The following is a 16147-nucleotide window of genomic DNA, read 5'->3' as shown; positions in this document are numbered from 1 at the left end:
ATTACCTAAGGGACTGGTCAGTTTCTTTGGCCTGGGGGGCCGATGGATTATTTTTTGCCGACGTCAAAAACTGGCTGACCCCCTATTCCAAATTTTGAAAACAGGGTGACCCCCCTATTCCAAATTTCGAAAACAGGGTGACCCCCCCCGGGGCGCGACATAGGTAAAACAAAAGGTGGACATAAATTAGATATATATATATATATATATATATATATATATATATATATATATATATTATATATATATATATATATATATATAATATAATATATATATTTCGTTTCTTCGCTTCGATAAAGTGTGTGTATGTCGATGTATGATAGTGAGCATGCGTGCGTGAGTGCTTCACGAACTCTACAACGTGTTGAGCGGTCTCAGTCAGAAAAATGTAACAACTTAGCCGGCTATTGAACCACTCTTTTTGGGAGTGGAGATTTAGCCGAGTGGTTCTGTCTGTGGCCTCTCAGCTAGGCGACTGATGCCGTATGTTGTGGGTTTCGATCCGATTGAAACTATCCGTATATATATATATATAATATATATATATATATATATATATAGATATATATATATATATATATATATATATATATATACAATTCTTTTATTAACTAACGAAGATAAATGAGTAAAACATGTCTAGCTATCCTTCCATCCATCCATCCATCCATCCGTCTATCTATCTATCTAGCTAGCTAGCTAGCCTATCGGCATGTCGATCAGTGCTCTCTCTCTCTCTCTCTCTCTCTCTCTCCTCTCTCTCTCTCTCTTCTCTCTCTCTCTCTCTCTCTCTCTCTCTCTCTCTCTCTCTCTCTCTCTCTCTCTCTCTCTCTCTCTCTCTCTCTCTCTCTCTTCTCCTCCATATGAAAGCCATATCAAAATATACAGGTGTCCTCGTGGGAAATTACAGTGTTAGATGTAAAAGGAGAGCGTTATAAATAAAAAATTATGTAATACTTGAAGTAATTTGTGTCACACACACACACACAAATATTATATCTACCATATATATATATATATATATATATATATATATATATATATATATATATATATATATATATATATATATATATATAAAATACAAAATAACGTACGGTACTGTGACATTAAAAAATCTCAGCAGTGTGTCTATCAGAGAAAATATCATTAAATATAGTTAACACTATCAATATGTGGTTTAATTTTTGAATACACTAATTAAGGAAACCCTTCATGAGATAATATACTCATTTTAAGGTCTACAGTGTAAAATAGCCTTTTAATTGAAATTTTCGGGACGTGTGCAATCACGCTAAGGTTGTTAAATGTCAAAAACCATCTTATCTCTATACAGAAATAGACACACATAAGACTGGGTAAACGAAATACCAAGGTTGCCAAACGTTGCTTTAATTGAAAGTATACGGCTTAAATTTTGCAACACTAACGGAAATTCATTCGCAACGAGTTGCCGTAGAGGTCGCTTTAGTTTTCTGGGCTCTATTTCCTAGCACTGATAATCATACAGTGCATCATCCGTGGATGGCAGAGAAATATTTTGACAAAAACAACATGCGGCAACAGAAAATGATTAACATTTTACCATTTGTACAGTTTTCATTTGGAGATAATGATTAAATACAGTTAACACTATTACTTTTGGTCTAAATTTTGAATACAGTAATTAAGAGAGCCCTTTTACAGACAATGTACTCATTTACAGTGTAAAATAGCCTTTTAATTGAAACTTTCGGGACGTGTGCAATTACGCAAAGGTTGTAAAATGTCAAAAACCCATCTTATGTCTACACAGAGAGACACACAAACTGTGAAAAACATATCTTATTGCATCTTATTTCTGTACAGAAAGGCGCACATAAACATATAAGACTGGGAAATGAAATTCAAAAGACAAGAGCAAAGAACGGCCGTGTAAGAAATGTTGAGCCGACATAAACTTGGAAACTTGATTGAAATGTTCGTCTGCGCAAGTTATTTGACTGGCGAATAATTAAAGTATAAGTGTATCATAAAACAACATTAGTTTCCTGAAAAACTTGAACAATTGAGAGAGAGAGAGAGAGAGAGAGAGAGAGAGAGAGAGAGAGAGAGAGAGAGACAGAGAGACAGAGAGAGAGACAGAGAGAAACCCTTTAAAAAAACAACAGCTCAAACAACAATAAAAAAATATTGACTCTTTTAACGACTTCTTAAAATGGAAATTATAAATTTAAATTTCCTTTTATTCAGAGCATCTATTATGATTTTCAATATTTGGCAACCTTACTGTGATTGCACACGTCCCGAAAGTGTCATTTAAAAAAGTCAATTAAAATTTTAACGAAACGTTTCCCTTCCTCTCTCATTAACTGTTATAAACACTGAACCACATGTTGGGAGAAATGATTAAATTTGATGTTTTCATTGATAAACTGTTTTAATATTTTGATGTCAAAGTATACTAATTAAGGTAAGAGTCGAACATTTGCTAATCTTTACCAGATAGCGTTATGCGTCATGTATGTATGTATGTATGTATGTATGTATGTATGTATGTATGTATGTATGTATGTATGTATGTATGTATGTATGTATGTATGTATGTGTATATAATAATTAATATATATATATATATATATATATATATAATATAATATATATATGTGTGTCTATGTGTGTGTGTGTGTGTGTGTATTATGTCTACAAAATAAAACAACAGATGTATCTGTATATTATATTTACAATATACCATCACGTATGTCTGGTTGTGTATATTACACATATCGTACATTTAAAATTAGAATTACGAAAAAGAATATGCACATTATCCACATTCATTTTCGATTTTTCGGGTTTAGTGTTTTTATTGGCATTCTCATGGCTCCAATTACAGGCCGAATACAAACATTTCTTCTCTATCGTTGCCATATTTGTCTGGGAAACAATACTTGTTTAATAATCATTTATGAACACGAATTTCTAGAGTCTTTCGTTCCGTGTGCAAACATTGGTTTCTTCTTTGAAAGCATATCGATTTTATGATATGGTAATTATTACAATAAAAATATCATTATCGCGATGGACACATGCTGACTTCATTCCGATACAATAAGCTCCAATTACAGTGATTAGCATTAGCTTTGTTAAAGACATTGAAAGTTTCGGATCCATCGATATAAATACAATCGCAAAGACGTTTTGGTGCATACCTATCCAGTCATTTTCAAGAAGTTTCGCCTTGCCGAAAAAGTATTTGAGTGAATTCGTATCGGTTGAATGATAACAGGCTACCTGCTCAGAAATGTCAATGCGTTTGTACACAATTGTCTTGATCGTTATATTCTTGAGTCTCTACGTCTATGGAAAAAGTCTTCGGGAAAGTGGCGGTGTCTACGTGCCGAACCAAGAAAGAAACTTCATGTTTTCAGAAGAGAGGAAGTGGTTTGCCGAACTGGGCGAAAGTAGCGGAGATATGGTCGCCGATGATGAGTTGGAGACGGAAGCTGCCAATGTGGAAGGAATGGAGGTCGGCGATGATGAGTTGGAGACGGTAGCTGCCACTGTGGAAGGAATGGAGGTCGGCGATGATGAGTTGGAGACGGTAGCTGCCAATTTTGAAGGAATGGAGGTCGGCGACGATAGCAGTGGAGACGATAACGAAGATAAAATAACAGACAGCGATGAAAGCATCGAAGTAAAGGAAGATAGAGGAGAATGGCCATCGACAACGGACACAACTTCACGACGTAAATGGAACTTGACAAATGACCGGCTAGAAAATTAAACATTGGATCCTTTGTTCAAGTCCCGATTTTTTTGTGCATACTAAGTCCTGACGTCATTTATTTCGACTTTCTACTCTCCTTCGTCAGATTCTTGTATTCCATCCTCTGGAAAATAACATTGCACATGTTGAAACCATGTCCAGGACCATTTTTGCAATCCGATTGTACAACGCTATTGTTTTGTTGGGAAAAGTAGGGTCTACATTGGTGGAGCGGGCGTGAACTAGTCTTCAAGCTTTTTGGTATATCGAGTATGTTTAGATTGAGTAATTTTCATTATTTTCTGAAGAGCTGTTTAATAACATTTTCTTTACGGAAGTGTCGGTCTACGACCCACTTTACTATAGATGCGGTAAGATTGTGATACACGAGCTCTACATGGATTCGATCATGGAGGTAAAATGATAGAAAATAGAGATGCGACAATTGTATTACACGAGCAGGGATAAGTGATGCGATCACTCTATGCATAAGATTGTGGCACTAGTCTGTCGTGCAGGGTGACACAAGGTACACGATGAATTTTTAATAGCGATATATTATACACATGGCAGGCCTTTGATATCCTGTCAAAATTAGTTCTTTTTTTCGGTCAAATCCATAAATTGATGTAAATGCTTTGGTGACACTTGTGGGATATTCCGAACTGTTCATGACAAAGTACTAAAAATGACAAATAGAAAAAAAAACTGATACTTTTAGGGCCAGGCTGTGTTTTATATTGTTCGTCTAAAAACAAATTAGACAACGGAGCCAAGACTGAAGAACAAAAGAACACATGAGACACCCCTCGTCACCTCTTTCGCAAAAACCTGGGCCCATTTACGAGTAGCTGCCATTTTTGGAGCGGTGAACTCATCGTCGGAAAGGGGTGATCGCGCCGGGTTTTTCTTTAATGAATGATAATGGAGCGCATTCAATTTAATGGTGACTCGTATGAAACAGCAAGAGTTTTCTCTTCATATTCAGTTTTCCACTTTCCCATATTTAAACATTTGTGGTTCTACTCGGGCAAGCATTTGACGCATTTCACATTATGTTATAGCATGGATTTCTCCACTTCTACCCTCATGGTTATACTCTTATGTCGTCCATAATAAAGGACATTAATGAAGCGAAAGATATTCAGGAAAAAAGTTAGGCCATCACAAATATTGAGGCCTAACACTCTTCAGCTCGCCTATGTAGGGTCATTAATCAGATTCGACTAGGGAAGAAAATTGGAAGTGATAATATTTTGTACGGTGCAGTAGGAAGCTGCTACTGCTGGCAAGGTGTACCATGGAGGTAGGAGGTAGACTTCATTGCGTAAACAAAGCGGAAAATTTCCAACATTGTCACAGTTTTAGTAGTTTTCGTCTAAATTCTAAAAGTTTGCATCCCGATTTGATTTTTTTCTCATTTATTCTTCTAGTGTGCATTTTGAATTGAGTTCGATAGTTTCAATATGTGTTGGAGCGCGTAAAACTTTCAACAGAAAAGTCTAGACGGCGCGGCCTAAGGTTCTTCCGAGCACTGTTCTCATTCTTATAACCATTGGATTTCGGTGCGAGGGTGTAGAAGAGCAAATTTTTCCCGCCGCTGTGGCAGTAATTCCTGTCCTATTGTTTGTCCTGCGTCATTTTATTTCAACATGTGGAAACAATGCAATTTGTTTTCGTAATTACCAGTTTTTAATGTGCGATGCTTAAGTTAATTACATGTCACTGATTAACAACTGCACATTCAAAAATAACACGATTGGAACTAATTTGGGATAATTGGATGGTGAAGTAATGTCGATTTAATCTACAAATGTTATCTCATCTGCTTTTCTTTTTACATTAAACACTTGTTTTTATGAGTAATTCGATATTGCAACATTCATCTATATGGCATCTAACACTTTTGAGAAATTTGAAAAAATATGAAAATCCAATTAATATCCTAAATTAGTTCCAATCATGTAACATCTAAAAATAACGAGTGGTATTCTATCATGTGTTAGCGTTGTAATAAAGGGAAAACGCCTTCATACATCACCATCTTGTCTTTCAAGTGCTTTAATGTGTTTTACGTCTATATTGTGTTTTGACTATTAGTGTGAAAATTAACAACCGGGTTGATAATTTAAAATAAGCTATGGCGAGACGTGGGCGTAGTCGAGTGAGTCTGAGATAACCTTGACCTTTTGACCCCACTTTTCGAAACCAGTTCGGGTTCTTCCTCAGTCGCTTATAGATATAAGTATACGTAGCATACAACAAAAGCCTTTGTGGAACCAGTTTTGACCTAACTTTTGTTGTGTGTTTATACTGTTTATTAATTATATAGCAAATACTGGCAAAAAGACATTGGACTTAACCCCCTCGTGTATTTTGAAAATGTTACCTCCGCCAAAGGTGGCGCACCTCCAGAGAATGAGAGAGTCATATTTCCCAAATTTTGTGACATTTTTTTTCCCTATGGTCTGCTATCAATTTTTTCTCAAGACATTACTTGCTCAATTTTTCTCTATTCTTCTTCACCTGCCGACAATTTTGTTTCTCCAAATATCCTAAAGGTCCCCCGAGATCAAATGGTTCTCCCTTTAGAATCAAAATATGCATTCCTAATTTCTCGTTTTTTCCTTCAGTAGTCGATACGGGTAATATTCCGTAGCTGGATGTCCTTGTGATACGTGGCACAATCGATGTCGGTTTGTTGGAATACCGGTCAAAGGTCAGTGAAATCGCTCAATCTATCTTCTCAGCCAGGCGATCACTGCTTAGACGACTGGAATTGTAATCCACCGGCGGATAACCAGTGTGTACATGTTACGTAACAATTACATGACCACAGTTTTCTGAACTGGTGGTTTAGTTTAAAATACTTTGGAAAACATCGGCAGAACTTAAAAGTTTCCTCGTTACGATAGAAATTAATAAACACAAGTGTCACAAAATTTTTCTAATGCCACTATTAATGTCTTCAGACCTGTGAAGTAACACGTGTTATTCGGTATCGATTAGGTGTCTGTCTTTTGCACTGTATTAGCACCTCATTGTGGACTAAAGTGCAAATATCCCATCTCAAATATCCCCCTAATGTCAGCTAGTATATCACCTACTAGATTACCACCACTCCTTAAAACTAACCCAAGATAATGCACACTCAAAGATGACGGTGTCAATATTTTTTCACATTCCATGACATTTTCTCTGGTCAGACTGGTTGGAGCGAACGAAAATAGACCCTTTGCCAACCATGGAGGTGGCACGTCGGTGGGCCAGCCAACATTTTTAATCGAAGCGATGGCGGTAATAATTTAAAAGCAGTACAAAGAGCTAGGTTCTGAATACATCTAAATATAATCGGTGTAGATATTCATAAAGCACGGTGAAAGTAATCCATTTTTGTGGATTGCCCGACAGAAACTTTTAAAAAGTTGCGCCACACCTGTAGCATTCTGGGAAAGCGTATCTTTTGAGCATGCGCATCAGGGTCGAAACCCGCCATGTTACCGGCTAATATTTTATGCATGCACGATGTTGATTTGTTTAGACTAGATTTGGTGTTCATGATGTCGCGCCGTAAACAGGCCAACCCGAATCGTGTCGCAGGTGAGTTGTGTTCTAATGGTGATGAACTTTCTAGTTAGCTCTGAAAGTGAGATGTATGGGGAGTGTGAGTGATGTCGAGTTACCAAGCGAACGCGGAAGTCGAAAGTTTTCGTAAGTTCCGAGCGAGAGACACGAGAAGTGTGAGTTTATCCTTTTGTGGTGTATGGCCTCAGCTCAATGCCTGGCTCTTTTGTGGGATGCGGGGCGGTGACTTGCACCGTTCATCATTCTCACCTTTCCTTTCTGGGCGAGCCCTTTGGTTTCGGTCATTTCGAAGGGGACTCGGCAAAATAGTTGCTCCGGGTTGAAAGTTTATCAGAAACTTCTGTGATGGCACATGAAAGTTTTCGTGGTTTTAAAATCTCCTTCATCCTTGACAACGTCCGGCGAATTTTTGAAGAACAGCGTGAAGATCAGTGCTAGGTGTGCAAACAATTTATGCGCAGCGCAAACAATGAGGGAGAGCGCATCTTGACCTAAAGGTTGCCCGCTTCCTCAGCGACACGGTGGGAAGTTTTCCAAGTGGTCCCGTTTGCATTTCCCGAATGAAAATGCATGCAAGAGGAAGAAAGTTTTTAGTATGCAAGAGATGCGGAAGTGATGGAGACGTGCACAGAACGTCCTCCTAAATGGTGTCGGTTTGGAATGCCAGCTCTTTGCTCTTTAAGACCCTCGACAAACAAGATGGCCGACACATATCAGACGAGGCTCCAAGCTCTTTTGTATACCTTGATGTGTGCACCCTGTGATGAAAAAAAAATATGCATCTTTAGAAAGCAGTCGAAAACGCGATGAGTTCATGAAATGTATAACTCGCAAGGAAAGTTGGATTGTTCGGTATGACATGACTTTTTCCAGTCTGACTGAATGAAAGGATGCAAGTTGGTTCTTGAAGTGTTTTATTGATCCCATCTAAGAGATGCAAATGAGATTGGTGTTGGACAAGCCGCATCACGTTTTTTGTTAACTCCTCAAAGTTTAGAGATGGGGTGTGGGCCAGTATAGAGTGTTGATTTCAGTTTGGATCATGATGACAGGTTGCGTTTTGGTTTGTTTTCAACCAGGACTGTGTACAGGTGTGACATTGAATCTTATTAACCTGCTGTTCTTACACATTGAAGGGAAAATGTTGAGGGCAACAATTTGTGGTCTACTCCACTCAGTTCAATAAAAGAAGAAATTGATGTTGTTAGGTGACATTCTCAATCTTTTAGGAATTTCAGTGCTGCCATAGCAACAGAGCAAGTTAAACTTTATCCTGTTATATCTACCAGATTTAGCCAGGTAGTAAATTGAATAGTTAGAGAACTGAATAAAGGGGCTCAGAGTTAGTGTCAAGATATGCTAATATTTTAGTCATTATGCATATCAACTTTTTGAAGAAGGTCCTTTGAGTTTCGCATACCTTCACTGTGTCTATAAAATACGCAGAATTAAAATGTCCACCCCTTTTATTGATTTGTGTGAAGGTATAAAGTGACATGGCGGCAGGTAGTAGCACAAAAGACCCCGACGGCCAAGGTCACATTGGTCCTGGAGTTAATTCTCAAGTCAGTCTTTTCAAAATGAAAATTTTGCAGAAAAAAATGATGTAAACTGTCTTGTTCAAATACACGTTTGATGCTGATTAGGGCTTCACTGTGCTTGGACTAACAAGAATTAGCTGTTGTGTGTGGTTTTATTTGTATGCAAATTGTCTGTTTGAAAAGGTGTTATAAATCGTCCACAGTCGGTGTGCATAACTCAACCCCTCTCCACCTACATACCTCTTTCTCTGTACATCCTATTGCACTGTAAAACCTTCCTCCAGCATTCATCTAGATATTCAATTATATTAATTCAAATTACAAGAGTACAAGGGAATGTGTATATTGTTTTCACTTTGACCCCAAGAGTGTTCTCCATCTTGGATATGGGTGTAAGGTTTTCTTCCTGTTGGAGACGACCTATTTTCAAGGGCTCTTTCAACACTTGTCTGAAATAGTTGCATGCACTCCATTGTGATAGCATTGTGTGGCTGCAGTGATGGCTTTAATGCCAGATGTGAGTCTGCTGCACCCAAGTCATAATCTCATGTGGTATGAGAGGAAATGAAGAGACTAAGTTGCAGTGAACACTGTCATTTTGTGTAAAGTTTTGTGAAAATGAGGAAGTTTGCCATGCGGTCTGTGTTGCCCTCGCAAAGGGTGTCATACAAGTCACCATTGTTTTTTTTGGTGAAGTCTTTACATTTTTATGTGAATTTTCACAATGCAACTGCAGAAAGTTTTGGTACATCAAAACAAAAATTTATGCATGGAAATTTTTTCTCATTTTGTTTAGACTATACAAAGGATGTTGAAAGGATGTATAAGTACGTTTTTTAGTTTTGAAACTGGAAAATGAAAATGTCTGACAATGTAAAATTTTAGTGTTTCCATCTTTCCATTACTTTTCAGTTCAGTTGACTTAGCAGGGTACCTCATGACTATCTGTCAGCGAAAAAGGTCAAAAATATCAAAGAGAAAAGAAATTTGACTTCCCTTCAAGGCTTCATCATGACCCAAAAAAATGGTTGACATTAAATATCATTACATCAGAATCTCTGTCATGAAAACATGGCTCATAAATTGAAAATTTCAACGGATGGGTGTTAGGATTCTCTTCTATGGACTTTTGTTTCTTTGAAGTGTAATGGCTTCTTAATGATGACTTCCTGTCAGAAAAATCTTGTGAAATCCAGCCAATTACCATTTTGTGCCACAGAATGGTCACTTCTATGAGACACACATAACATCCTCATGTACTCAGATGGAAATGACTAACCAAGTTTTCATGATTTGTGGTGGTTTTCTGTAAACTTAAAAAAAAATCAATTCCATAGTTTTGTCATGGGACCTGGGCCTTTGATTTGTTGGGATTTTCATGGATAGTTGTTATTTTAATTTTATCTCTTTTACCCACATATAAGTTATAAAGTCTGACTGTAATTGTTGAGTTATGTATACTGTGTTGAAGGCATGACATGTAAACAGTACTGAGTGTTTTATGTTCAGGAAATGTTGGGCATTTTCAGTGTGTAGTGATAACGGCAAATGAGTAAGATGAACGTGTTGGGGTGAAGGACACTGGCTTTGTAAAATGACACAGGCCGTCTTCAAGGTAGACTGTTGGTATATAGACTTTGTTCAAGGTTGGTACTCTAGTGAATTGGTCTTATGGCCTTAATTGAAATTTCAAATCTGAATAGTGTTGTGGACTCTCTCTGTCTGTCTCTTTCTGTTTTTCTTTCTCTCTCTCAAAGGGAGGAAGTTAATTGTCAGACAATTGTCAATTTGTGAATTTGAAATTTGGAAAGTTTTCAACAGTAAGAAATCTCCATTTTGGAAAAAAGAATCCTGCAATTACAAATAGGTTTTAAGTTGTAGTGTGACTGGTATGTCATCATAGATGAATGAGAAAGTCATGAACTACCGATCTGTCTGTGTGGGAAAGGGCTGTGGCAGTGTCCTTGGTGAACAATCACATGTCATCTAATATTGTATAAAAGTACAGTTTATAGGGAGAAGCATCCAATCCTCATCTATGATAGTAATTAATATGGATACCTCTACAAAGGATTTGTATCACAGCAGGTTTGAAAATGGCTTCTTCACTTTTTCAAGGAATATTGATGTGTTTACGTTTTCAAAATGTTCATCACTTGGTTCTTTCTATGGCACTTCAAGTACAGATTAAACTGGAGTGGCTGGTTGAACGGGCAGACTTCAATAGAGACGCTGAGGCACATAGTAGTGTTGATAGGGGCATTAAATAATGGTATCCTACGCCAGCAGTATACTGAAGTGTCAGCTTTAGTTGGGTATAACTGTTACAGGGCGCAATTCTATACATTTGAAAGCTCACATATTCTGTCTTCCAGTGTAACCTAGTTACCAAGCTCTGTTTCGAAACATTACAGCCAGATTATGTTGTCTTGGAGCATTGCCAAGAATTTAGATTCACTGGATAAGGACAGACAAGATTTCATGATTTCAGTAGATTCTCTTCCACATTGTCACTGTTAAGTTTTGTACAGTTTAATACCATGTGTGGTGTTTTGAAATTTGAATGTCCAGTCTCGCATGGAAACCCTGAGAAACCACCCCAAATGTTACCATTTGATAAGTCACAGTGATGCACGATTCATACTTTTTTAGGGAGTGTTGTCCTTTTTCTGGGAGGTCACGGCATCCAGCTATATAACCACCGATGGGGAGAAGCCCTGATGTAAATTTCACTGTGAATTGAAACAGCATATTTGATTGGTATGACACAATGGCCCATTCTGTTTCCTATTGTCCTGGACAACACTATGTGCATGACAATAGCACTAGGCAGAACTGGACAAGTACCTCCATGGTAAACCTTTGCTGTTCAATTTTGAGAATGTGGTTATCTTTTTCACCTATACACAGTTTGCGTCAGTTGCTTGTAAAATATCTTATACAGTGACAGTAACAGTTGTATACTGACAATCTTTGTGTTTGTGTTTTTAAATTGTTGGCATTTTTGTGATTGACAGTTTTAAAGAGTTATTTCTGTGATAATGTCTCTTTCTATGGATGTAAAAAGAGACCGATCATGTTTGATGTAGATAATTCATCAAAATCATAATTTTCTGTAAAAAACTTCTTTCTGTCCATAATTATAAATGATGAAATGACCAACAAGAATTGCAGCCAATGTAAACAGAATAATCTATGTAGGATGTGAACTTTGACCGAGAAAAGTTCACTTCATCTCGTTTCACCAATTTATGATAGCAGTTGTTCACTATGAAATTTTGCGTGTTTTTTTTTGTACTGAATTGCATAGCATGCATGACGGTGTAAGTGCTGTTGTATTCGTGAACATTGGTATATCGTAGCTGGTGACATGTTCAACAGAACTGCTCTGTCAGAGGTAGTAGTCTCTGGTGGCATGTGTGACGACAGACTTCACCAGAACACACCTATTTGTCACCAAGTTTTTGTCATCTTTGCCGTTGAATCACCACCTAATTAAAGAATCCAAACTATTTTCTCATCCGCAGCTGACGAGGAAGTCAGACCCACCTGACCTTTAAAAAAGTTCTCAAAAAAATTACCATCAGTAATTTTAGTACAGATTAACAGAATTTTGGCCAAAGGTGTTAGAAATTATTCAAAACCAAGCTGTCCGTGCCAATGTGACATGTCCAAATAGTGTTTATAATCAGTGGAACCACTTGTACTGTTCATTTTCATTTTATTGATGACAAATGAAAGAAGGAAGTGTGAAACACATTGTTCTTCCTGTTGTTTGCTGTACCGTTTCCACTTTGAAATTTGAATTTTGAATTATAGTGAAATATTATCATACCTTTTCTATCTCTGAATTTTAAAGATGTAGACAATGGTAGTCATTTGTTACTCATTTACACAGTTTACCAGTAATTTTACTTTTCAGCTTCAGCTAACATGTCTGAATTTCAGACACAAGAAGTCAATCCGTTTTATTTTATTTGTTTTTTAAAAAAGATTAATTACGTTTGTGTCGAACAGATTTTCCCTTTGAAAGCAAATGTCTGAAAAAGAAACCGTGATTCATGCTCAGGCTTGTGTGGTTACACTCAGTGTCACCGACTGATGGACATACATATGTAAAATGAACAACAATGGAGACCCCATACTTCAGTTTGAGAATTATTTATGTCACATTCCTTTACATGAAGGATCCTATCGCAGATCATTTGGTGATATTGAATATTTTTTACACTGCAAAAAGTGTGTCGAACATCAGGGCACACTTTAGTAGGTCTTGTGTAGTAGAGATTTAAAAAAATGGATGAAGTGGGTTGTCATAGTAAAGACTACATGTGAAGGGCATAGGGTGTGGAAAGAGAGAGTGATAAATGTATGAGTTTTTAGATAAGAGAGACAGAAAAAAAAAACGTCATCTTTGTGAACTGCATCTTTTATTGAAGTGGCTGCATGTTGAGACATATCCCATTGTTAGCCTTCTGTGTGAGAAATGTCTCCGTAATGACTGGCGTTGCTAGGCACCGATATGAAATCTACAGGACAACAAAAGATGTCTACAGCCGGCAAGGTAGTTGGCTTGCAGGCTGAAATTTTTTACAAAGTGCCTACGCTCTTCCAGCCCGCTCTTGCAAAGGTACTAGAGCACCGAGATAACACCCAGTAATGTGTTCTAATTTTTAGCGTTTCATGTACAAAATATGCTCCAGCGCTTCCACATTAGATTCTGTGGATTTTGGACCAAGCCCTGAGCTGATTTTGAAAAAAGTGCCACAGTGCGGGTCAGATCGTCCATGTAGCCGACACGAACACGAAGTGTCTGTTACCGGCTACCAAAAACTAAGAAAAATAGTAAAGAATGAGCTACAAAATCACTATCAGTTTTAAGTTGCAGGTTAGAATAGTTTTGTGCCTTTGTATAAAATACTATAAAAATAGTAGAAAGTGAACAACCAGCTGAAAGTTAGTTGAGGAGACCTTAACCGCATATCATTTGCATGTCATTGTCGGCTACATGGACTGTGTGCCCAGTGCGGGTCTTGTATGTTTGCTTCCATTATTAGTTGATTTATGTATCGTCGAGGTTATAAAGGTTAGTTGCATCGCTGAGGCATTGGCCAGCCAAGTGGGCATCATCCAAAATGCTTGGCTTTGTGATTTGAATTTTGGAAGAAACTTGTGGAGTACATTGATGCCTTGACTTCTTCATGCACCTATAAATTGATCAAGGCAAAACTTTCAATCATGGACCCTGGTTGGCGGTGTGTCACAGTTGCTTTCAGAGAAGTACTTCCAGAGTTCATAATGAGGGAGTACCTTGTATCAACTGAAAAGAAAGACTTCCCTTAGCTCACTTCTCATACACTGTGTTGTATCAAACAATTTCTATACTGAGAGAAGTATTCATTGTGGCAGCCGCCATTGGACGGTATTTTGCCCTTAGCCTGGTCATGGGAGATCGATGTCAAAAGCAACGAACTTTGTTCATCTTGTGATCGATTTGACAGTTTATAAAAAGAGATGAGTTTAACTGATGCAGTGATCGGTAGCCAGCGGACGATAGCTGCGCCCACATGGCTGGCGGACGGCCTACGTGCATGTTTGATGTCAGCTTGCTGTAATTTGCATAACAATGTGTGTTTAGTTCCATTATCACCTCACCATGGTAATAAGATCAATAATCATTGATGAGGTTTCATAAGAGGCAGTATTGTTTCCTCCTGTGAAGCTATCTCAATAAGAGTATTAAGAGCAAATGACTGGAAAAACGGATGTTGGGTTCCTATCATTTTTTTCCCTCCAAGGTTCAACGTATGCACCTGTGTTTTCTTTGAGTTTTTAACGTGCAAAAAAATTCATCTGATACGGTTGTGCGTGACAGACATCCGTCACCTTTTATATATGTCTACAGATGTGATGGAAAAAATTAATGGTGGTAAAAAAAACGGCCAGAGGGGTAAGACTAGATCACAGAAAGATGTTATAGAACTCTTTTATGGTTTGTTTCATCTGGGCTGTTCTTCTCTGTAGGTGTGCTTCTGAGCCTTCTCGTTTGTCTGATGCCTCTCTGTTGTGTGTGTACAGTCAACGGCTTTTACATGAATTACTTGCTCCCATGCTGAAGTCTTGCATGTGTCAATAGTGGCCATTGTTCCCAAGCGGTAGCACAATGTACTGTGTGCCTTGAGGGGGCTGTGTATAATTTTATGTGAAGTCGTTCATGACGTCTGGAGTTGGTATTGATGCAGAAAAAATTCCATTGACGTACATGTCAGATGCTAGTAGCCATGCATTTGTGTTAGGATATTATGATATAATTCACCAGTTATGGGGAGTCCCTCAGACTTCGATGCTGTACACCCCGTGTAAATTCTGCTGAAGTGGTATGGTCAGGAATTTGCAGCAGTTACTAGGCACCAGGTCAAAGGAAAATGATAATGGTGACTATAGAAGTTGTGCACTGGTGGCTTGCCTCATCAACTACAGTTTGGTGAAGGATAAAAAAAGCAGATTGTATTGCTTGATTACGATTGGATATCTCTACAAAGTCGAAGACAGTGTGCTTAGAAAGGTAACCAATTGTCAGTATGATTGTCTTCATGTGTAGACATTTTATGTGGAGAGAGAGGGCATTGTAAAGGCTTGGTGTCAATGCTCAAGTGTTTCCAGGTACAGAGCCACCCCTATTTGCATTTATGTGGCCCATTCCAAGTTTTTTTTCTCTTTTTGACTAGTGATGGCATTTTTACCAGATAGTCATCAGAACCTCAAGTCCATTGATGATGTGTCTCTCAGGATGTGGGAATTCATCATTGAACTTGGGTGTTGACTGTTTGCGCATATAAGCCAGGGGATGGATGGGTTGAAGAAAATAAAAAAAAATGAGGAGTTGCCGTCCACTGGTCAGGGACAGACACACAGTGACTACGGCTCATTTGCATACTGTATAGACTTGTTTCTTTGTTGACATAAGGTTTAAATGGCCGTTTGAACTGATGTTATTGAATTCAGTCCCAGTATGGAAATTTGACTATGAGAGAGTGAAGCCATGGGTATGGTGTCTTTTCATTTCAATAAAACCATGAGACCACCAGAAACTATGTTAGTCAGGGATGATGTATTGGCATTGTATCTAACCTGGAACTCATGATGATTTGCATCAGTGGTAGGTGAAGATATCGTCGGTTAGCAGTGGTCATTATTTGACCTGTTGTTGGTCAAGCAGTTCTTTTAGAAACCTTCACTGGTTGGTTTTGTCATTTCAGTATTTGGTACA

The 16147-nt window shown here is 37.9% G+C and overlaps 1 protein-coding gene across 2 annotated transcripts in view; it reads left to right on the top strand.

Moving 5' to 3' along the window:
• The first annotated feature begins 7240 nt into the window (after positions 1–7240).
• LOC139148405 (ras-responsive element-binding protein 1-like) overlaps positions 7241–16147 on the top strand; it is a 30393-nt gene continuing 21486 nt past the window's right edge. The window contains exon 1 of one of the 2 annotated variants that reach the window (XM_070719846.1): positions 7241–7351. In XM_070719846.1, the coding sequence (XP_070575947.1) occupies positions 7246–7351 (106 nt within the window). In that variant the 5' untranslated portion in view covers positions 7241–7245. Of the gene's footprint in view, positions 7352–15287; positions 15443–16147 lie in introns of those variants that run through there. The other variant, XM_070719848.1, reaches the window with a different exon arrangement.

Source organism: Ptychodera flava, chromosome 13 (assembly GCF_041260155.1).
Source record: "Ptychodera flava strain L36383 chromosome 13, AS_Pfla_20210202, whole genome shotgun sequence".
NCBI lineage: Eukaryota > Metazoa > Hemichordata > Enteropneusta > Ptychoderidae > Ptychodera > Ptychodera flava.
This window is presented reverse-complemented; position numbering and strand designations above follow the sequence as displayed.